The sequence below is a fragment of the Protopterus annectens genome, chromosome 6.part0 (assembly GCF_019279795.1).
Source record: "Protopterus annectens isolate FY-2018-M chromosome 6.part0, PAN1.0, whole genome shotgun sequence".
Taxonomy (NCBI): domain Eukaryota; kingdom Metazoa; phylum Chordata; order Ceratodontiformes; family Protopteridae; genus Protopterus; species Protopterus annectens.
Window position 1 is genome coordinate 874,323,055 of NC_056737.1, and position 24,271 is coordinate 874,347,325.

The 24,271-nt window shown below is 41.2% G+C and overlaps 1 protein-coding gene across 1 annotated transcript in view; it reads right to left on the reverse strand.

Annotated features, from left to right (window-relative positions):
* Window positions 1-24,271, reverse strand: part of DYNC1H1 (dynein cytoplasmic 1 heavy chain 1) — a 3,754,902-nt gene that overhangs the window by 2,808,514 nt on the left and 922,117 nt on the right. The window contains exon 21 of the mRNA XM_044073590.1: window positions 21,341-21,490. Coding sequence (XP_043929525.1) covers window positions 21,341-21,490 — 150 coding nt within the window. The remainder of the gene's footprint in view (window positions 1-21,340; window positions 21,491-24,271) is intronic.

Genomic DNA, 24,271 nt, shown 5'->3' on the forward strand with positions numbered 1-24,271 from the left:
TGTACAGCTAGCATCTCTTTTTGATGTGAAGATGCCTTTGGCTTGCGGGCCATGTGCCCTGAATACATTTTCCTGCCATGTGGGCCCCCAGGCATAATCTGATGCACCTGTTAGTGTTTGCCTGGCTGTGGGTAAAGTGAATGGTTGTCCCTTCTTGTGGTGACAGGACTGTGCCCACAATCAAAACTGTTGCAGGCAGGGAATGAGTGAAATTAATAATTCCAGCTTGTGGCAATGTTGAGTCCAAACACTTTTTAGATACTATTGTAGCTTCCTCATAAGCAGTCTTGCATATGGAATTAGCAGAATGCAGGATGCCATGTAGCCCAGAGCCTGCAGAATTTTTCTTGCAAATAACTGGGTCTTTGTTGCCATGCTTTCGAAGCAAGATGTCAGTTGCCTTTGTCTGTCATGATATAAGCTGGGTACTTAGCTTTTCTGAAGACTTTGGATCTGAAATTCAATTTAAAAAATCTCAGGAGTCGGCTGACCGGCACTTGCGAACTGCTTTTGCTTCGGGCACCACGCGGCAAGAAAGACTGAAGAAAATGGCGTCTGCTGCATCTTATATACCCCTGGCGCACGTCAGGGAAGAGGTGACAGCAACAGATGCCGGACTAGGACTTTGGAATTCAGGCCGACTGCGGGTAGCCTGCCAGCAGGATAACCCAAGTGTAATGACTGCAACAGTTAAACACGAACATCAGGCCTTTGTGGAGGAGCTCTGCTAGATCTAGGATTTGAGGTAACATGGGCACGGCTGTGTCCTTACCCTGAAACGGACTCCAAGAACAGTATGTTTTCCACTTTTCTGAACAGGATTTCCTAGTACTAGGCCTCCTGACCGCAAGGATGATATCCAGCGCCTGTTTGCTGAGGGTTGTTGGTGATGTATTCAGGGAATAAGCCAGGCTGCTATGTTGAGGGTTTGCAGTTGAGAATGCAAAATCTGGCCCTCCTGCTGGGACAGCACAGAAGGGGTCTGATGCAGGTGCCAGGGTAGCACTGTTGTCAGACTGCATAAAAGTGGGCACCAGTGCTGGTGTGGCCAGTCTGGTGCAATAAGGATTGCCCTTGGCCTGTCCTGCTTGATCTTGAGTAGTGCTTTCGAGAGGTGGGGCAGAGGGGGAAAGGCATAGATTGAAAGGTTTTCCCATGTAAACGATAGGGCACCCACTTTCCATGCTTGGCTGTGGGGAGTTCTGGTGCAAAATCCACCTCTGGTGTCCCCCACCTGTGGATTAGAAGCTTGAATGAATTGGGTTCCAGTTTCCACTCTTGTGGGTCCATTAGTTTTCTGCTCAAGTCATCTGCCAGTGAATTTTGTTTGCCTAGCAGGAATTGAGCTTTTTAGGTGCACTTGATTGCTCAAGGCTGTGTTCCACAGGGCCATGACTAACCTGTAGAGTGGGTAGGAATGAGCCCCCCCCCTGCTTGTTTATGTACCACATAACTGTGGAGTTGTCTGTCTTTATCAAGAGTTGTCCTAGAAGGATAAGGTATTTGAAGGCTGTCCGAGCATTCTGTACAGCTAACATTTCTTTTTGACTGGTATGCAGGTTTATTTGTCCTGGGCTCCATCTGCCTTGAATGCATTTGCCCGCCATGTGAGCCCCCCATGCATAGTCTGATGAACCTGTTGTCAGGGTTTGGGCGGCAGGGGGTTGAGTGAAAGGGAGTCCCTTTGTGGTTGCAGGCCTCTGCCCACCAAAGGAACTCTGTCCTTAGGCAAGTAATTATCAGAATCCCTGTTTCCAGGTCTTGAAAAAGTAGACACCAGAGACTTTAGTCATTGAAGTTTCCTTATATGCAGTCTTGCATATGGAATTAGGAGAATGCACGAGTTCATGAAGCTTAGGGCTTGCAGTATTTTTCGTGCAGATAGCTGGGTTTGGGTGGCCAGTAGTTTGATGCAATTTGTCAAATAAACCTGCTTTTCTAGAGTGAGGAATGCCATCTGGGAAGTTGTGTTCAAGCTTGCTCTCAGGAATAGAATTTCTTGGCTGGGTACCAGATATGATTTCTTTTCGTTGATGGTATACCCCAAAGAAGGTAGGAGTCTCTTTACAAATGTCAGGTGCTGAAGCAGCAATTCCTGACTATCCGCCTGAAACAGGCAATCATCCAGGTATGGGTAAATTTGAATGTTTCTCTGCTTGCAGTATGCAATGGCTGGAGCCAGGCACTTTAATACCCTAGGCGCAGTGGAAAAGCCAAAGGGAGGTGCAGAGAACTGATAGTGCATAGAGCCTGCCCTGAAACGTACACATTTCCTGCAAGATTCCGTTACGGGGATGTGCAGGTAAGCTTCTTTTAAGTCTGGGGTGACCAGCCAGGAGTCCTTGACTAGCATAGGCAGCAGCTCTTAGAGTGTAAGCATTTTGAACTTTGGTACCACCAGGAAGGTGTTGAGAACTGACAGATCCAGGATAGGGCACCAAGAGTTTTCTTTTTTGGGCACCAGAAAGTCCAGAGTAGAAAACCTTTTTTTTTTTTTTTTATATATATATATATATATATATATATATATATAGAAACCCTGTCCCCTTTGCTCTGTTGGAACAGGTTGAATAGCCTTCATACTGAGAAGAGAAAGTACTTGCTTTTGGGCCACTGCCCACTGGTTTTGGGGAAGGTCTGGCAATCTGCCTGGGGTTGGCAGTAAATGGAAAGTAGAATCTGTATCCCTGGGATACAATGGTCAAGATCCAACGGTCCTGGGTAATGTATTCCCAGTTTTTTGCATGCAGGGTGAGTTTTCCTCCTAGGGGTACAAGTACTTGGGCATGACTGGGAAGAATGCAAGAGAAGTCATTGTGAACTTTTTCCATAAGAGGGTGGCTTACCACTCCGTTTTTGAGTTGGGAGCACTCCATTGTTTAGATCTGTGCATACCCAGAGACTATAATCTTTGTAGTCTGTTTCACCTGGGTTTGGACTGAAGGCCTGGGGGGGACTAGAAAGGACCAGTTCTTCGAAGGCCAATGCCTACTGAATCTAGGTGGCTGTACCTGTAAAAAATCTAACAGTTTGCATAGCTTTAGCTTTTTCCATCATTTTAAGAACGTCTTCTGCTTTTGTGCCAGACAAACATTCTTGATTTAATGGAGCATCTAGTAATTTTGCTTTGACATGGTCTGACAATTTGTTCCTTCAGCCAAGCATGCCTTCTCAGAACAGACCCAGTGACAGCAGCCCTGCAACATGCTTCTAAGGCATCAAAACCACACTGCAAGGTATGTTTACCACCTTGGTTAGCAGACTGCATTAACTCTTGTAAATCTTTATTATCTGCACAATCAGAAATAAACATTTTTTGTTTAATTAGTTCCATAATATGCTGCTGGTACTTCAACATGTGAACTGACAATTTAAAACCCTGATGGCAAGGGTTGCAGAGTAGGGTTGCAGAGGCATATACCTTCTTACCCAATCTGTCTAAAGCCCTAGAATCCCTGTCTGAAGGTGTAGGGTTTTTGGCTGTAGTAGCCTTAATGCCTTTAAGTCCCTGGGAAATGGTCTCTGAATCTGCAGTAGGATTTTTAAAGAGAAATTTTTAGGAGTCAATTACTCTGTAGTACCTGTCAGGCTTTCTAGGAGCTAGAGGTAAAGTATCGTGATAAGACTTGATTCCATGAGGACATCTACAATATCCAGGACAGGGGGTACAGTTCGAAGCCTGTGCTGAGGCAAGTCTAAAAATTCCCAGAGTCACTTTTTTGACTGAGGGTAGTCCTGGCATTCCCAGCGGAAATGCTCTTAAGGTATGCAAGGTTGTGCTGAAAGAAAAGTCCTCTGGAGGGGAGCCAGAGGGAATGGAATCCTCTGCGTCTGAATGGGGTCAGAGTCATCGGACTCGTGGTCTGTAGAATCAGAAAGAAAATAAATTCTGTCTCTCTTAGAGGGGAAGGCTGGCTTCCCCTAATTGAAGTAATAAGGTCTTCAGCCATTATAAGCATTTGTTTCTGAGGCATGGGAGCTTGAGAATGTGCTTTGGTTGTCTGTTTCCTAGGTGTAGTGCAAACTCTGGGACTGGGAAATTTGGTAGTTTTAGTCAAAAATGAAATAGTCTGTTTAATACGAACGGAAGGTGTGAATACACCCTCAGAAGCCAGTGCCTGCACAGCAGCTCTGGACCCATCCAAGGTGGAGACATATGCTGGTTCCACAGTTGAAGAACCATCTCGCGGCATACCAGACTCCGAAAGGGTCTCAGTAGAGGCGGGTATCGGGTTGCAAACGCGCCTCACTGACTACTGGCAGACTGGCAACAAGCTTAACGGAAGTGTCGTTGGTAGTTTTGGACCTATGCGGTCTGTCTTTATCCTTGCATTTATTTTGGAAGATCAGTAGTCGGATGGCTTAAAGCCATTTTGGAATACGGAGAACAAGAGCGAAATAATTTAGCGACAAAGATAGCCTGAAGAATAGTTTGGGCATTGAATAAGGCACAGAACAGACAGCGAGGACCGTCATGGTCTGGGCCTAAACAGGTGATGCAGTAAGAATGAAAATCTCTGAGGTATTTGCTTTCCACAGGCAAGACAATTGTTAACTTTTTCTGACATCGGTTAGAGCAAGAAAACAGGATCCCCAATGGGGTACTTGGCTTTAGAAGACTTCAGGTTTGAAACTCAAAAAATAAATTTCTGGTAGCGGCCAACCGGCACTTGCAAACTGCTTCTGCTTCGGGCTCCCGCATGGCAAGAAAAGTTGATGTAATGGCATCGGCTGCATGTTTTATACCCCTGACGACCAAGAGGCGACAGCATCTGACGCAGAAATCCAAAGACTCTGGTATTTGGGTCGACTGAGGGCTACCTGCAGGCAGATAACCCAAATGTGATGACTGCAACAGTGAAACACGAAGATAATCAATATATGACCATGCATACAAAATCTTCTTTAAAAAATTCTTATATTACACTATATGTATAAAAAAGTGACGATACTATCACACTTAGTTTCAATTTCAACACAGAACTTGTGGTGAGACATTCATTTAATCCAAGATAGTTCGTAGCATTGCCATTTCAGTTCCCAAATATTTAAATGTTCTTCTTTAACAACACACCGCTGGTCTTTACCAACTTGTTGTATAATAATACACATGTGCAGGATATTCTTTTATGTGCTTAAAGCCTTTGCATCCCTTTGTTTATTGTCCATCTGATGTTCATATATTCTTTCAGTTTTCTACAGATCTATGGAGATCAGACAGGTTAATGGAGAAGAGGATATAAACGACTACGAATTACTGGGAAGACAACTATGTCAAACAAGGGACGAAAACGAAGTGCTTCCAAAACAGAGCAGTTTGGAAGTAACTACAATAGCAGGCAAGACTTGATAATCAACAACATGGACTATCCTGTGCAAATATAGAATACTAGAGGCGATTTTAGTCTGTTTAATTTTTTGGACAAAAATTTAAATGTGGGTCATGCTGATGTTTTGGCTAAAGTCTAAGTTTTGTTCCCTCAATAAGAGCCCGTATTGCAGATTTTTTTATTTAAAAATATATACAAATAAATTAAACATTGTTGTGTGGTTCAATAATGAGACAACCAAGGAAGATGTGAATATTTTAAAGAAATCCAGTGTGTTTAACCATCCTATTAATTTTTTAGTTAACGTGTTTGAAAAGGTTTGTGAAAATGAAATTTGTGATTTGCTGTTGAATCCACTTATGCATAAGTGTTTTAATCAAGACTACGCAAACTGAGAATTATATGAAGGTGTGAATATTAGAGTTAATAAGCCAGACATGGGTGGGAGATTAGCAATTATGAATGAGGAGGGCTAGCGACAGATGAATGGCATGTTATTGGGGGAGAAATGTATCCAAATATCCCGGAATGAAATTAGTGCTGTTTATGGCAATATAGACATGGCATTATTTGATTGAAGGGTTAATTAATCAAAACATTTTTATTTTGGAAAATGACAGTCACCAACAGCCGGGATATTTGGGATTCCTAAAATGCACAAAAGGTTAACGGATGCACCCTTGCAGCCAATTACAGACTCTGATCGATCCAAAACACATCTTGGCAGTTTTTAACAAAGTTAAATGCGTTAGAATACAAAGAGAATTGTTTTTTGTTACCTTGGACAATAACAATTTGTACTCTACAATACCATATAGGATTGGTTTAGATTGGGTGAAAGAAAAACTAAGAAATTGGGATCTTGGACTCAAAGTAAAGTGTCTATAGTCATGGATTTGGTATTATCTAACAAGTTACGGTTTGAAGGCCAATATTTTAAACAAAACACAGGTATAGCAATGGGAGCAACTTGTGCCCCCAGTTTCGCCAATCTAGAATGGCATACTGGGAGTCTATTTAAAAGTAATTGTTAAATCCTGGTCCCTGTACACCTACTTTTTGGATGATATATTTATTTTATAGACAATGAAGATAAAATACAATTTTTTATTTCATTTCTGGGACAATTTCTAAAATTCACTACTTGGTATGATCAAAATAAAATTTTCTGGAGGTAGAGATAATTAAGGGCAGGAAAAGGAAAAGGTATCTCAAGTATTTATAGAAAATCAACCTTTTCTTCCACTAATCTGCACTACACCAGCTGGCATCTAAGACGCCAGAAGAAATCAGTAGTCAAGGGCCAGCTGGTTAGAGTAGCAAGGATGGTTACGGAGGATAGGATATTTGTGAAGGAATGTGATAATATAAATAGGCTTTTAAAAGGAGGTTATCCAGTTGAGTTTGAGAGCAATATTAAAAATGAGGTAATGATGAAAAGGGCTCAAGGGTTGTACTGTCCATTGTTAGGTAGTGAAACAAACAGTAACAGGTTTGTAAACCACCACACTTAGTGAAATATGGGGAAAAGATGATAATGGCAGTAATAGTGAAGGTGGGTATACCAGAGACTAAAGCTTTGGTCTCTACATTCACTTTGGATACTTATGGTATAGTGAATACTTTAAGAATTGGGCAATATTTTCTGTGGATAGTCATATGTTAGGTTTGGTGGAGCTGAACTTATGATAGTGTATAGGAAGGGCAGGTCTGTTAAATCTGTTAGAAAAACCAAAACAGTTAATTTCAAAACAGACCAAATGGGGTGGTCACGTGTGGAAAATGCTCCCAATGTCCCTGTATTCTTACAAATTACAGTATTATGACAAAGGAACAAGATATATAATTTAACAGGCCGCTTTTCATGCGATTCTAAAACAGTAGTGTATATAGCTTATCGTCAATTATGTCCTGTTTTCTACGTGGGTAAGACTTGTAGAAAACTGAAAAAAAGAATATATGAACAGATGGACATTAAAAAACAAAGGGCTACAAAGTCTAAGCACATAAAAGAATATCTTGCACGTGTTCAAGTTTATCATACAAGCTGGTAAAGGTCAGCAAGTGTTATTACAGAAGAACATTTAATTATTTGGGAACTGAAATGGCAACTTATTTTGAATGCTATGAACTATCCTGGATTAAATGAATGTTGCTTAGTTCTGTGTTGAAATTGAAACTAAAAGTGTGACAGTATCACCACTTTTTTTTATATACATACAGTGTAATAAGAATTTTTTTAGGAAGGTTTTAATGTATGGTCATATACTGTTTTCAAACATGGATTTTTTTGTATGTACAATTAAACTTGTCTATTGGGATATTAAAGGAGCTGGTAGGTGTGCCGTTTTAAGTAATTGTGCCGTATCAACTAACAGATATGTGATTTTAAAAATTTTCTCCACAAAAGTGGATTTTAGTGTTGGATTTAATATTGCTGTGACTGGATTAATTTTAACATCGTTGCTACCACATACAGAGCTTTTGTGGTTGTACGTATCAAACTCCCTAGATTCTTTATCAGGGTAGGCTTGCCAGGCTGTGTCCACAGTCTTCTGCAAGCGTCCATGTGTTTAAGCCACAAGTGAACACAACCAATATATTTACTTTTTGCCGAAAATTCATAAAAATCCCACCCATCCACCTGGTAGACCAATTATCTCAGGGAAGGGTTATATCACAGAACCTTTGTCTCTATTTGACTAAACACTTGAAACCTTTGCTCTATCTTGTACGTTCTCGGTTACAGGATACTACAAACTTTTTGCAGATCATTTCAGATAGCCAATTGGAATCAGATTGGTTGATGTGCACACTTGATGTGTGTGCTCTATACACGAACATTCCACATGAATCCGGTTTAGAGGCTCTTACATATTGGCTGGAAGTGGCCAATTTATATCAATCTGACCAACTCTTTTTTGATTCAGCTAGCAAGATATGTTCTCAATAGCAATGTATTTTTTTACCAGGACACTTATTTACAAACAAAGGGTACAGCGATGGGTGCTTCTTTTGCCCCAATATATGCCGACCTGTTTATGGCCTTTGTTGAAAAACATCTCATTTGTGATTATGAGAATAACATTTATTTGGAATATATTGATATATGGAGACTTTTAGACTGTTGGATGGTATGGAAGGGTGAGATAAATGTGTTACATGAATTTATATCTTACCTGAATAACCCATGGGGATTAGAATTTACTGTCCATTACGATTTGAACAGCATCACGTTTCTGGACGTGATCAACAGATTACCAGACCATACGCTGAGTACTGAAGTATTCAGGAAATACCCTCAATATAATACCATCCTCCATGTGTCTAGTTTCCATCCACCACGCATAGCCCATAACATCCCCAAATCACAATTCATTAGAATAAAGCGTATCTGCTCTGATGATTCTTCTTTTCAGAGACAAAGGAAGGATCTTACAAATAGATTCAAATCTAGGGGTTATAGTATGGGTTATGTGTTGCAGGCCAGTAATCTGGTCAATTCAACAGATAGACAAGAATTTTTAAGTTACAAAGAACATAACACTTCGGCAATACAACCCATTAGGTTTCTAACAACCTATGCCAGGAATTCTGGAAATTTAATTCAAAGTGTAAACAAACATTGGTATATTTTACAATGTGATCATGAGCTAGCACACATTATACCAGAAAAATGTCAGTTTTCGTTTCGTAAAGGAAAAAATCTTGGTTCTTGTTTTAATTACAAGCATGGGACATTGAATCAATCCTCTCAATATGTACAATCTACATTATCGGGGGACCCTTTAGTTGGCTGCTATCCATGTGGCCATTGCACCAACTGTGATAAAGTCATGAAATCTAAACAATTTTCCAGCCGCAATAGCCCCATAGTTTATGATTTGAATTTTTTTGCCAACTGTAGTACCGACTGGTTAGTATATCAAGCTACATGTACTTGTGGTTCCTTTTATATTGGCCAGACCTCTCGTCCATTCAGAATCAGAATCTCTGAACACATTAGTAATATTAAAAACAAAAAGGTAACCAATGCACTGTACAAACATCATTTAACACACCCCACTGCCAGATTTTCTTTTATGGTTATTTATATCAAGGGCAATAAATCTAATAAAACTGGGTGGCACTCTATGGCACTCTATTTTAAACAAAGAAAAAAGTGGATTGTCAAACTGGGTGGATTGTTTCCACCTGGTTTAAATGAACAATTCTAGTATGGACCAATAAGCTTCTAGATGGGTGTATTTAACTTGCAACAAAAGCTGTATTTGGTTTACAATGAAGAAGGCAGTGATATTTTCCGGCCGAAACCGGTCTGATTTTTCTTGTCTAATTTCAATAAAGACATTTTGGAACACAGTATGCTGGCTCTATTCGTTTTGGCTATAACTATAGAATGCCTTGTGGTTGTCTTTGGAATCTTTGGCAATTTTATTTTCATAACTAGCTTTAGAGAATTTTATGAGGGATCTCGGCTTCTTACTGAGGCTGGTAAGGGAGTTTTTTGCATCCTGGGATTTTCCTCTTTTCTGCAACAGTTTCTTTCTTCTGTTGTACAGTGTTCATGGGAGGGGACCACCAGACTGGCTTCCTTTTTTTGGAGGAGAGAGTCTTGGTTCTATTTGGGATAGCACAATTCATGCATGAGTGGATGTGCTTGTACAGTGCCTTAGTGTAGGATTCAGCAATCGAACTTTCAGCTCCCGTCTGCATGGGTGTCATGAAGTTTGTCACTTCAGACTTTAGTAGCATGAAGTTGGCTTTGGAGAAGTTTTTTATGGAGGTTTCCTTACGGGGGGGGGGTTGTCAAAGGTGATTTGCTTATGGTCAAACCTGACCAATGAGGGGGTGACCACTGGTGTGAAGCATCCATCTCCCATGTTGGTAATGACCAGGTCTAGGATGTTGAGAGCCCCTTGGTGGGACAATGAATTAGTTATGTTTTTTCTGGAGGGCAAGATGCCAGTTCGCCTGTACCATGAGACCCTTCATGGCAGCCCCCCAGCCCAGGTCCAATGCATATGTATGCATGTATTGAGCTGGTGTGAGGGGGGTGGAGTGGAAGGCCTGGGCTCAACTGAATTTGGTGCATCCACCATTTTAATTCTGCATTGAGGCAGGGTAAGAGTGGGACCATGTATTCTAGGGTGTCTGTTGGGACCACACATTCTTCAGATACTAGTGCAGTTTTCTCATATGCATCCTGTCTAAAGGCAGCATAAGAATGGTGGTTGCCAGAAGAGCCGGAACTCTTAGGAATTTGTCTAGTTAGTTTTTGTACCTGGATCAGGTCTTGGAAGTGGGCAGTAAGGGAGAGAACTTGTCCGAAGAGAAAAATGCCCGCATCAGGCCTGTTCTAATCCTGCATCTCAGGAAGATTTTGTCTGGCCGTGGAGTTAGGGATGACTTCGGGAGGCTAAGGGTGAACTCCAAGCCTTGTAGCAAGAACATGGTGAACTGCAGATGGTTTTTTAGGGTATCCTTTCTGCAAGATGTGAATGTCGCCTAGGTACGGGTAAATTTGAACGCCTTTGGTCCTGCAATGGGCTATTGCTGGGGCCAGGCACTTTGTGAATACCCTGAGTGCAGTAGATAAACCAAAGGGCAAGAGTGTAAAGTGAAAGTGAGAATAGGGCCCAAAAAAACACAAGTACTTTCTTTGAGAGGGTTTTATATGAATGTGGAGGTAGGCTGCCTTGAGATCTAGTGTGGCCATGAATGCCTGGGCTGGCAATAGGGAAAGGGTCTGGAGGGATAACATTCTGAAGGATGGAACTCTTTGGAAGAGGTTTAGAAAGGACAGATCCAGAAATGGCCTCCAAGGGACATCCTTTTTGGGTACAAGAAATAACCTTGAGTAAAGAAATCCCACTCCCTCCACACCACACGCTCCAGAGACCTCAACCTCATTACCACAATAAAAAGAACGTGCTGGACGAACAGGTTCATAACCCAGAGACTGCCCATGCTATGGAATAGACTTCCCCATACATGTCAGAGCACCTCACCGGCCCTCTTCAAGAGAAATCTTAGAGTGCATGGGAAATAGAAAAGTTACCCCGGGGATCACTTTAGTAGCTCTGCTTGACAGAGGCACTGGGAACTAAGGTCAGGTGGCACGATGCACGAGTAATCCTATGGGCTAGGCATGTAAAGGCTCCAGTGCCTAGTACACACCTATGAACCTATAAAAATCTTTTCCTTCTTGTCCTGGGACGATGGGTTCTATAATTCCATCGTTCAAAAGATCCTTTAGGATCTGGGGAATAAAGTGTAGTTGATTCTTTGGTGGGAATGGTATGCTCCTTGCAGGTGGTCTTTCTTTCTGAAAGAGGAAATATCCATCTTTTGCTATTGCCAGGACCCAGTGGTGTGTGGCGATAGATGTCCAAAGGGGTAGGCAGTGGGAGAGGCGGGTTGACAGGAGGAGGTGGGAAAGGCAGTCATGCGTTGTTGGAACCACTTCCATCATGGACGGGGTACCTTTGGGTAGGTTGAGAGGAAAATGGTCTGGAAGTGGTCTCCTGGCTCATTTCCTATGTCTAGAAAAGAAAGGAGTGGTAGAGTAGGGGGTCCTCCTGACAAAAGTAGTCTTGGCTGGGTGATTCCTATACTATTTATGAATGGGAGAAACCAGAAAATTTTTCACATCCAGGAGCTCCTTGCTTTTCTCCTGAAGGTTTTTAAAGAGTTCTGTGGACTGTTTTCCAAACAGGAGGTTGTGGTAAAGAGGGGCACCAAGAATTCTGGACTTAGCAAGTCCTCTGGCAGGGGTTGAAGGTGAAGCCAAGAATATCTGTGTAGCACTGATGCGGAAACAGTAGATCTTGCTGAGGCCTCTGCTGCATCATAACTGCATCTAATTGAATGTCTGGCCACTTGAGAAGCAAAGGACAGTTTTAATATTACCTTTGCCTTGTTAGAGGAGTCAGGCAAGGAGGACAGGAGCTTAGAGGCCTGGGATACCAAGTCCAAGACATATTTTACCATACAAGTTTGGCAGTTGTTGACTCTGAAGGCTACGGTGGACGAGGAATAAACTTTTAGTCTAGCTTGTCCATATTCTTACTGTCCTTGTCAGTAGGTAAAAGGGACGAGGAAGGTATTAATCTTGACTGCTTGTCAGGTGATACAGCAATCACTGCTGGGTCTGCCAAGGGTGGGTTTTGACCAGGAATTTCTGTTCATCAGGCACCTTGTAGAAATGGTCAGGTCTCTTAGGGGCAGGTCTTTTGGTACTGAAGAAAATGCATCAAGATAAGCAGGAATAACTGGTGGGATGGCAGATGGAGATTCTACCTGACGTAATTCAAAATATCTCGAGTTTGTCATTTGGGAAGTATCCCATTTGAAATATTCTTTCTTTTGGTAATGGTCTCCCCAAAAGTGACATCCTCTAGGGGAGAGTTTGCTTCAATGGATTCCTCATCACAGGAATAGTATTCTAATGGAGAGGCAATCTGGGATGAGTAAATGACCCAATCTGGTGGTGAGGAGTAAACTTCTCCTGCAGGAGAAGTGGGAAGATGGATTGAAGCAGCTGAGGCAGGCCTAAGGGCCATGAAGGCTTGCATCAAGGATTGAGTGAAGGATTGCCTGTCGGGTAATCCTTCAGTCAAGAGACAGATGCATACTTTTCAGTTTCCTTTTCAAAGGAGTAATCGTGGGAGAAGGCCTAGTCTCAGGGGCCTTTGTTGGAGCTGAGGCTTCGGGTTGTGGTATCCCAGTCGTGCGTCCAGCGAAGACTGGTTCCCCCTCAACATCAGTAGAAACAAACGTCTGAGCTACCTCTCCATGAACGTGCCAGCCGTTACTTCTGAAGCAGCTTCCTACAGATTAGTTGAAGTAGAAGGCTCTAACGAATTGCCATCAACTCCTAACTCGGAAGTTGGAAGGGCATCCGATGGCAGAAGGGCAATAGTAGGCTGCGACAACTTGGCCTTTTTGCATGGAGGCTCTGCTGGGATGGCAGACTCTGGATCCATCCTAGGCACTAATTTCTTTAGCCTATGGTTTTCTATGTAAAGATTAGGACGGCCAGATGGCTTCTGAGTGTCTTGGGGACGAAGGACTGGGAAATTGTACAATAGGTATGGTTGTGCTCTCAGCCTAGTCAAAAGAGGCAACAGTTGTGAGTGTCTTTATGCGGAATCTGATGCCCCCAACGGCATTTACCCTTCTTAGCGGACATCAGCTAAAATGTGAAGACAGCAAACCAAGCCCAAGCAAAAGCAAAAAACTAAATTCCCAATGGGGTACTTAGCTTTAGACGTCTTGACAGTAAAGGAGCGATGTGACTGATCGGACATTTAACTGTGGCTGAAATGCTTTGAGGTCTGTGTGTGCAGACATCACATTTAAGGTCCTTGGTTTATAGCCCTGCATGCAATATCCCACACACCAGGCAGCAACCAGGCTTAAGCTTTTATATAGGAGACAACATTCAGGTCACCTGAGGTGGAGAATCCCACACTAAGAATACTGCAACATGGGAAAAGAATGACAGACTTTCAATGGAGAAAGGCCCTTTGGTGAATGGTGAGAGGGGTCTAAAATGGGCTCCCACGCACACCTATCTAGTGGATAGTAGGTGTGGCTTTCCAAGTTCACAAAGAGTCCTAGGTTTTGGAAGCAGGCTAAGGTAAAATATAGTACTCCCTGCAAGAGTTTGTGCTAGTACTAGGGAGTCATCCAGTTTCATAAAATACAAATGCCACTAGTCTAGCACAAGGGGTAATCATTAGAGTCAGACACTTTCTAGCACCAAGAAAGCAGAAGATAAAATGAAGACCAGTATGACAGACATTGTAGGAGCTCAGACAATTTAAACAATCTCCAAAGTAAACAAACTGGGCTAGGCCAGACAAAATCTATTTCACAGGAACATATGCATTTAAAGATTTATAAACAACTCCTTCAGATCACATGCCAATAACTAAAATAAAAAAGCAAGGTAATGAAATGAGAAACTATATCCACTGTAGGTGGGGAAGTGCTAAAGTGTACAAACCCCCGTTAAAATGCCAGGTTTTTGTGATATAAAAAAAGTGAGACCACAATAAGTAATTTCAAAAATTTTCCCACCTTCAATGTGACCTATAACCTGTACAATTCGATTGAAAAATAAACAAATCTGTTAAGGGAAAAATATAAAAAAATAAAAAAATGTACAATACGCTGGTTGCATAAGTGTGCACACCCTTAAACTAGTACTTTGTTGAAGCACCTTTTGATTTTAATTACAGCATTCAGTCTTCTTAGGTGCACACCTGCCATCAATTAAAGAGACTCTTGATTAATCCCAAAAAAGTTTAGCTATCCTAGCAGGATTTTCCTGACATTTACTCAGTTGCTTGCTACAACAAAAGCCATGGTTCGCAGAGTGATTACAAAGCATCAAAGGGATCTCATTTTTGAAAGGCATCAGACAGGAGAAGGGTACAAAAAATGTTCCACAGCATTTAATATACCATGGAACACAGTGAAGACAGTCGCCAAAAAGGGGAGAAAATACGGGACAACAGTAACATTGCAAAGAACATGACAAGCATCAAAAATTAATGAAAAGACAAGACAAAAACTGGTCAGGGAGGTTGCCAAGATACCTACAGCAACAATGAAGGAGCTGCAGGAATTTCTGGCAAGTACTGGTTGTGTACTACATGTGACAACAATCACCCATATTCTCCATATGTCTGAACTATGGGGTAGTATTGCAACACTGACCTTTTCTTAAACAGAAAAGCATCTGGGCCCAACTAAAATTTGCAAAACAATACATCACGTCTCCCAAAAGCATGTGGGAAAATGTGTTATGGTCTGAGACCAAGGTTGAAATTTTTGGCCGCAATTTCAAAAGGTACGTTTGGCGAAAAAACTTTGCATCACCAAAAGAACACCATCCCCACCATGAAGAATGGTGGTGGCATTATCATGCTTTGGAGTTGCTTTTCTTCAGGTGGAACTAGGGCTTTAGGCAAGGTGGAGGAAATTATCAACAGCTCCAAATACCAGTCACTTTTGGCCCAAAACCTTCAGGTGTGTGCTAGAAAGCTGAAGATGAAGAGGAATTTCACCTTTCAACACAATGACCCCAAGCATACATTAAAATCAACAAAAGAATGACTTCATCAGAAGAAAATTAAAGTTTTGGAATGGCCCAGCCAGAGCCCAGACCTAAATCCAAAAGAAAATCTGTGGGGTGACCTGAGAGGGCTGTGCACAAGAGATGCCCTCTCAGACAGATGTGGAAGCTTTTGCAAGGAAGAGTGGGCAAATATTGCCAAGTCAAGATGTGCCATGCTGATAGACTTCTACCCACGAAGAGTGAATGTTGTAATTAAATCAAAGGTGCTTCAACAAAGTATTAGTTTAAGGTGTGCATACTTATGCAACCATGTTATTGTACGTTTATTTTTTTATATTTTTCCTCTAACATATTTGTTTTTCAATTGAATTGTACAGTCATAGGTCAAATTAAAGTTGGGAAAAGTTTTGAAATGATTGAGGTCTCTTATATCACAAAAATCTGGCATTTTAACAGGGGTGTGCACTTTTTATATCCACTGTATCTATTAAACGGAGGAATTTAAGGAAAACTAGTGGAAATTATTCAGGAGTTATTAGGGAAGATAGAAATTCTCAGAAAATACAGCTAGGGAGTAGGATAAAATGAAAGTGGAGATTAAAATAGGGTAGAAATAAAGAAATGGTTAAGTAGTAGTAAGAATTACTTACAGGGACTGAAATTAAAGTATTGCAGAACAGGGTGAATCTCACAAAAGATGATGTGCTACTGCATAGTTCTAAAGAGAAAACAAAGGACTGCCTCAATATGTAGAAGTTTAGAAGGATTGCTCTTAAGCATTTTTTTGATAACTTCAGAACACAAAAGCTTTTAGCAGAGCAGCACAACCAAAGTAAAAAGGGCTGTTGCCAAGCTCTGGAAGCCTATAACAAGAAGAATAATCAGAAATCTTGCAGAGGCATTAGAAATATTTCAGAAATTTTTATGAAAATAGAATATAAAACAGAAAAAAATGTGGAAATAAAGAAAAAATACAAATGGAATTGTTTATGGAAGTATAATGGACATCAGTAACAATAGGTATAAAAAGGGTTGTCAGCCAATGCAGTCTGATGATCCTTCTTGCTCCAGCAGGTGCCGTTTAGCAAGCTGGTGTCGCAGTATGATCCACTTAGAGGTGAACCATCCTCAGGTGCAAGAGCCCCAACCAGTGAACCCTAAAACTTCTCTTCAACGGTATTAATATGCCCCGAGAAGGACTATGCCTAATCAGGTGGCATAGAGGAACTGAGAAAAAGAGCTAGTCTTGGTACAAACCCCAGCATATCAAAGTGATAGAGAAGGAAGGATACTGGTACTGCAGCAGTAAACACACTTACTGTTACAGAAAGTTTCCAATATGACTAAACTAGTTTTGGTAATTTACTGTTGTGGTAATGACTTTTGGGAAGATTTCCGCAGCTTCAGACTAGAGTATGGCTGGCCTGGTGAAAACACAGGGAACAAAAAACTCAACAGAATGGTTGGGGAATATGTACTTCAGTAATGAAAGACTGGTTAGTATAAATGAGACTGTCCTCATGGAATATCAAGGGCTCCCTACAAATGAAGGCCTGCAATTTTGAAATATTCCTATCCAAGGTCAAGGCTACTACAGCAAGCCCATCTGCCATGACAAAAATCTTATGGGAGAGGAAGTAGTGGTGAAAAGGGAGGAAGCACATTTTTTTTATTACAAAATTCATGTTCCATGGTAGACAAGTCTCCTTTCTCAGTAGTTTCAGATGCAGGACCCCACCCCCAAACAATCCACTTCATTGGCAGCTGAGAAGGGGAAAAGGGATCCCCCAAAAGCAGTTAAGTGAAAACAGCAAATATGTCTGCCTTCAGAGAAGCATGGGAAAAACCTGTTTTGTACAGGCCTGCTAGGGAAGTGAGACGCAGGGACAACCATGGTTAGTTTGGGTCCTGTTCTGTGTTGGAGCAATTAATTGGAGCATATTTTCTACCTTATTAATAAACATTTCCTTGTGCTGGTCATCCTGGCCTTCCTCAAAACATCCAGTACATCTTTAAACACAAAGGAGTGCTAAATCATAAACAGTCAAACAGTGTCTCGCTCCCAACCTGCAAGCACCCCCCCACCCCCGACACACTCAGACAATGGGATGTGGCACTACAAAAGACTAAGCATGCCTGTTACTCAGGAAACACTGCAACTTTCTCATGAGGGTGATACCAGCTACTGGAAATAGTAAATTCATAACTCTCAACTGTATAGATTTTCACAGGTCCAGATTTTCGGTCTGTTTCTTAAAATTGTGTTTTTCTGGCACATTGTTGGTAAATCATTGAGAGTTGGTAAATCTGTTATTCTCTCAATTTTGTTATTTTTTAAGAGCAACATTTAAAAAAGTGTCCCTATTCTTAGGCCATTGCCCCCCCCCCCCCCCCATTTATGGCTTTGTCAAGATTTTTTGCTCAGAGAGGTTGAGAGCCCTGAGTTAATTGATTTGTACAGCCTCAGACAGAATTCGAGGGAACAATGAAAAGTCAACACAGAGAAGGTAGGTCCCTCCAGAAAGTTGGTGAGATGAGAGAGACCCAAGATGGGCCTCAAAGGGTCATTCTATCTGGGCACCAGGAACATTCTGGAGTAGAAATCTGTTTTAGCGTTGATGAACTTCCTGAATTGTTACTTGTCTCCACAGGTCTAGAAGTACCTCTGGGAAGAGTAGTAGTTCCTTTGGTGCTTGGGGGATGCCCTGGAAGAACGCATGGAGTCCCATACCAGAAAGTAACCTTCTTTGGATGACACGAGAACCCAAGAGTGCAGTTATGTTTTCCCAAACAGAGAGAGGCACTGGGAAAGTGGAATTAGTGTGGTGAATAAGACAATCAGAGGGAACCAGGCTTATCTAGAAGGGGCTGCTTCTGGACTGGGACTGTAGGAGGACCCCTGGACTACTGAGGCCTCTTAATTCTTTTTTCTTTTAGATGGCAGAGGGCAGGACAGCCTACAAACAAAAGCAGTCTTTGCTGGGTAACTTCTCTAGAATTTAGGCACTAGAGACAGAAGTGTGCTTTAGTTCTTGCATCTATTTTCCTGCAGAGATTTATATAAACTAGCAGCTGCAGGACGAAATCAAGCAGAATAGTCCAAATGGGCATCCACAAGCATGGATTTAATATCCTCTGGTAATGCCTTGAGTCTTAACATGAACAATCTCCTTAAGACTGAGCCCGAAACAGCTGCCCTGGCACAGGCCTCTGCAGGATCACAGCTGCATTTGACAAGAATGGCAGGCTACCTATGAGGAAAGATACCAACAAGGACGCAGCCAACGTGTTACTGTTGAGTCAGTTAAATCTGAAATGACAAAGGAAAATTGGGAAAGAAGGTAAAAGGCAAATTCGGTCATGTGTGTCTGCTAATTAAAGGTTCCAAGTGCCGAGGTAGCTGAAGTGTACACTTTTTTGCTAAGTCTTTGTAGGTTCCTGCTGTCCTTATCTAAATAAAGGAGTGAGGTTGAAGGCAGTAACCTGGACAGCTTGCCTGAAGTCATTGAAATCACTAATGGGTATGCTGAACAACATTTAAACAAGTTACAGTCCTCAAAGACCTTGTAAAATCAGGCTTCATGGTAGCAGGGGGCTGGGAGTCTGGGGCATTAGATACAGACGAGAAAGCAGGGTACACAGCAGGAAAGGCTGAAGGGTTGGGCGATTCCATCTGCAGCACCAGAGCACTATCCCATTTGAAATTCTCTCACTAACTAAGGTATCACCAAACAGGTTCCTTGGGTGGGTTAAATCCACTGGAGTCCTCCTTTGGGAAGAATAATCTGGGGGGGGGGGGGGATTTGTGAGTAGGCCAGAGATTTTACTTCCGAGACCTCTTCACCTGACAAAACCTTCCCCCGCTTTTTTTGTGGAGAAGCTGTGCATTGTGGTGGAGGGAATGAAAATTCCAAGGGGGACTTAAGGGCCATAAGGGCCTAGAAAAGACCTTGGGTGAAATGTTCACATTCACTAAGGGGTTCCTTCGGAGGGGAAACTTTTTTTTGCCTCTTCTTTTGATGAAGATATGCCTATGTAATGTCGGATACAATATTATCAGAATTTCCTCCTGCTCCAGGATCTGAGGTATACCTTTCAGGCCTTCTGTTATTACGAGCCCTGGTTCATCCTGTACATTCTAGATGGATGCCTGCTCAGTCTCAGAAAACATGCGCCAGAGGCTGGATCTAAGGCAGCCTCAATACGGGGCCTGTGTTCCAAAACCAGAATCCATCTATATCTCCAGGCTCTCATCTGATTCAGGAGACATTCATCAGAAGAGGCATAGCAGTAGCTTCAGGCATCAGCTTTTTGGCTTTCCACAAAGCAATGGCCTACCTTGGGCCCCAAGGATTCCTCCATTGCACACTTCGCTAAATAAGAGCTCACTTTCCAAGAAAATGGCTAAGGAGGAAATCTGACTCCTAAGGGTGTTTGGTACAAAGGCCTGGAAAAAGGGACAAGATTTTTGATAGAGTGTAGGCCCATAGGTAGAAAGGACACTGAAGATAGATATGTTTATGTGGAATTTGATTTCCACACTAGCATTAACCATTTTTTGAATGACATGACCCCCATCACTAAACAGTAGTAAAAGAAACAAGATTTCCCCAACTGGGCACTTATCTGAGATTTTGCAAAAACATCAACTCTCTTGGCAAGCCGTCCAGACTGCCAATAAGAATTTCTGAGATAGATGCATACCTACGTCACTTTTACAGCCGATGTGCAACAGCAGCCAATATGTGACATATCATAGATCCTACAGTAGTGAAAGACTACTGTATACTGGCTGACGTCAAGTCATCTGCTACGGAGATCGCCCTCACATGAAGAATACTGCAACAGTTGAAAAGGACATCAACCCAATTAACCTATCCCTGTTATCAGCAAGAACCAAGTTTTTAATGAGTGGTCCAATGAGACAGTCAGACATTCAACTACCCTCGCACATACTTGTTACAAGCTCCTACAGTGCATGAATCAAATTAGTTTGCACATGTGGGCCTTCCAGACAAGGAGTCTCACAGCTAGCAGCGTGAATGAGTGTCTCACTGATGCACAAGACAACATATTGCAATGGCATCACCCTACAGGGAAGCTAACTGCATCTCCTAGATAAGCGAGCCAGCAAAACATTTTCACGCCGATATACTCTCCATCTGGGCCCACCAGCATATGTGTTGCTAGATGTAAGTATGTGACCACTGTCGCAGAGGAGGCTTTCTCCATTTCCGCTATAGAAATGGGCCGCTACACTTTGACACAAACTAATCTCAAGTACTGCAGTAAGTTTATGAGCGCAGGACACCTCACTGAATACTTACTTGTGGGACGTTTTCCACAGAACACAATACAGACAATTAGCCTCAACATGTGGAAGCATTGCCATTTAATTTTTAAAACCCCAAAACATTTCTCCATTCTCACATTTAAAACTGAATACAATACATGTGCCGATACAATTCCGTATCCTGCTTACAACTTCAAATTATAACAAATCTTTAAAATAGATCACTTAACCAAATTAGTTAGCTGAATTCCCAGTCTAAACAATAAATTACATTCTACTCCTCTAAATAGACTTCAAACTCTCCCTCGACATGTCCTATCCCTGCAAGAACCTCTCTGGTGTACACATTAAAGATTTCTAAACAGTTTCTTATCTCATGATGCTATCTGGAATTCAAATGTAAATTTACAATGCTCTATAGAAAAAAAAAAGGTGCAAATATTACAATGAGAGGAACACTCACTTTAGAGCATAGAAATTAAAGTTAATTTTAAAGAAAGTAATTTACAAGTTAAAAAATATACAATACCACTGATTGCAGAACTAATCCTACACCAGCAACACTCAGAAGAGACAAATATTCTCATGAAGCAGAGATAAGACAAATCTAAAAAAACAATTCTTTACCTTAATTTTAGGTTCCCCACCAGGCTTGTGGCTGGCTTGTGGAGCATCTGTATCCATATCAACATCTGCCTTGTCTTCAGTTTGCCCTTGAAGAACCTGGGTCCAAGCTCGCAGTCCAGCTTGAAGACGAACTCCTAGTATCCTTTCAATCTAAACACATGACAAACATATAAAAATAAACATTCACCCACATAAAAAAAAAATGCCTTGCCATGATATACTACACAGTATATGGTGTATACTAACACACAACCTCTTAACCTAGCACTGACTCATATGTTGATAAAGCAATTATTTTGTACGAGTTTTCTTTTCAGAGACAAAGGAAGGATCTTACAAATAGATTCAAATCTAGGGGTTATGGTATGGGTTATGTGTTGCAGGCCAGTAATCTGGTCAATTCAACAGATAGACAAGAATTTTTAAGTTACAAAGAACATAACACTTCGGCAATACAACCCATTAGGTTTCCAACAACCTATGCCAGGAATTCTGGAAATTTAATTCAAAGTGTAAACAAACATTGGAACATTTTGCAATGTGATCATGAGCTAGCACACATTATACCAGAAAGATGTCAGTTTTCGTTTCGTAAAGGAAAAAATCTTGGTTCTTGTTTTAATCATTACAAGCGTGGGACATTGAATCAATCCTCTCAATATGTACAATCTACATTATCGGGGAACATTTTAGTTGGCTGCTATCCATGTGGCCATTGCACCAACTGTGATAAAGTCATGAAATCCAAACAATTTTCCAGCCGCAATAGCCCCATAGTTTATGATTTGAATTTTTTTGCCAACTGTAGTACCGACTGGTTAGTATATCAAGCTACATGTACTTGTGGTTCCTTTTATATTGGCCAGACCTCTCGTCCATTCAGAATTAGAATCTCTGAACACATTAGTAATATCAAAAACAAAAAGGCAACTAATGCACTGTACAAACATTATTTAACACACCCCACTGCCAGATTTTCCTTTATGGTTATTGATATTATCAAGGGCAATAAATCTAATAAAACTGGGTGGCACTCTATTTTAAACAATAAAGAAAAAAAGTGGATTGTTAAACTGGGTGGATTGTTTCCACCTGGTTTAAATGAACAATTCTAGTATGGACCAATAAGCTTCTAAATGGGTGTATTTAACTTGCAACAAAAGCTTTTATTTGGTTTACACTGAAGAAGGCTGTGATATTTTCCGGCCGAAACTGGTCTGATTTTTGTTGTTTTATTTCAATAAAGACATTTTGGAACACATTATGCTGGATCTACTCTTTTTGGCTTTTCCTATTTGGTTCTGAGCCGTGCATCTGCCTCTCGTGCAGGAGTGCTTTTTTTACTGTTACTCTTCAGTAAACATACCTTCCATACCCATTACTCTGCCTCACTTCCTCTCTCACTTTTTTTAAATAACATAAAACCAAAAAGGAAAAGAAGAAAGATCACATGTTACATTTAACCTCAGATAAAACCAAATATATAACAGGTCATCTTATGATTTATATTTTTTTCAAATACTGCTTTGTGTATAGTATTCTGCAGCTACCGTGTTTCGTTTTGAATTTTTCCTATTCTTCTCTTACTTGCTTCCTGTTCCCCTTTTCCACATCTTGTATTGTCCACCACTTCGTTGACTATTGGGCCCCCTTTGATTTCCATTTTCTGCTTGGATTTACATATCCTGATTACCAGTTTCTTCACAACTGACATATGTGGTATTAACAGAGCCTGACTATCATGTGACATGTGACAACTTCTGTCTTGAGTCTCAATTCGGTTACTCTAATTCCCTGGACAGAGTCACTTACTACCCCATACACCATTCAGATAATTTATCCCATTCCCAAAAAAAGATCCCAACTCCCTTCTCACATTTATCACATTGCCAGATCTATCTCCCACAGCGGGAAACATCTTGGATAATGTAGCTGGTGTATAAAAATATTTGTGCAGACACTTTCCTGCAAAAGTTTGGAATCATCTCAAAATAGTCCCGTATCTGGGGACCTTACAGATATCGCCCCTTTCTTTCAAAGTTAACTGCTCCCCCCAGCAATTTATTTCACTGATTCCTTAAATAATCAAATTGATTCTTATAGTAATCAATCAGTGCTCTATACACTCTGCTTATTAATTTTCTGTTTAGGTCCTATCTCTTCTAGGCTCTATTGATATTTCCACTAAATTAGGACTTTTCCCATCTTCATCTTTATCCTTCAAGTCTTTTTTCCCTTCCTCATTCAGCCCCATGTACAAGAGTTTTTGTTTTTGTTTCTGTTTTTCCTTTTTATAGGTCATATTCATCCTTGACTACAGCCCGGTCTTTTACATCATCCCCCATTCTATTTGCTCCAGTTATTGGGGTTCAGTCCACAATCTCCTCCATGTCATAGCATCAGAGGGGCCAGCCCTGTTCCCTTTTATTTTTGGTTTATCTGTATGCCAGCCTGTTAGTATTTGTACCAGCTTTTCCTTTTTATAGGTCATATTCATCCTTGACTACAGCCCGGTCTTTTACATCATCCCCCATTCTATTTGCTCCAGTTATTGGGGTTCAGTCCACAATCTCCTCCATGTCATAGCATCAGAGGGGCCAGCCCTGTTCCCTTTTATTTTTGGTTTATCTGTATGCCAGCCTGTTAGTATTTGTACCAGCTGATTATAAGAATAATCATCTATAAGCTACACGTTGTCATGTTCAATGGGCTAACACTAAAAAAGCAGTTCTTTCTTCTTTTTCTTCTTCTCAGAATATCTTTGTTTTTCTATCATCCGTTTCCATTTAGGCTTCATTTTGCAGAATATATACCAGTCTTATTGGTGTAGCCATATAATAAGACATGAGATCCGACGTCCCTACTCCCTCCTGTTCCACAGGCAGTACCACCTTGTCCAACTTCACTCTCAGATGTTTACCCCCAATATAA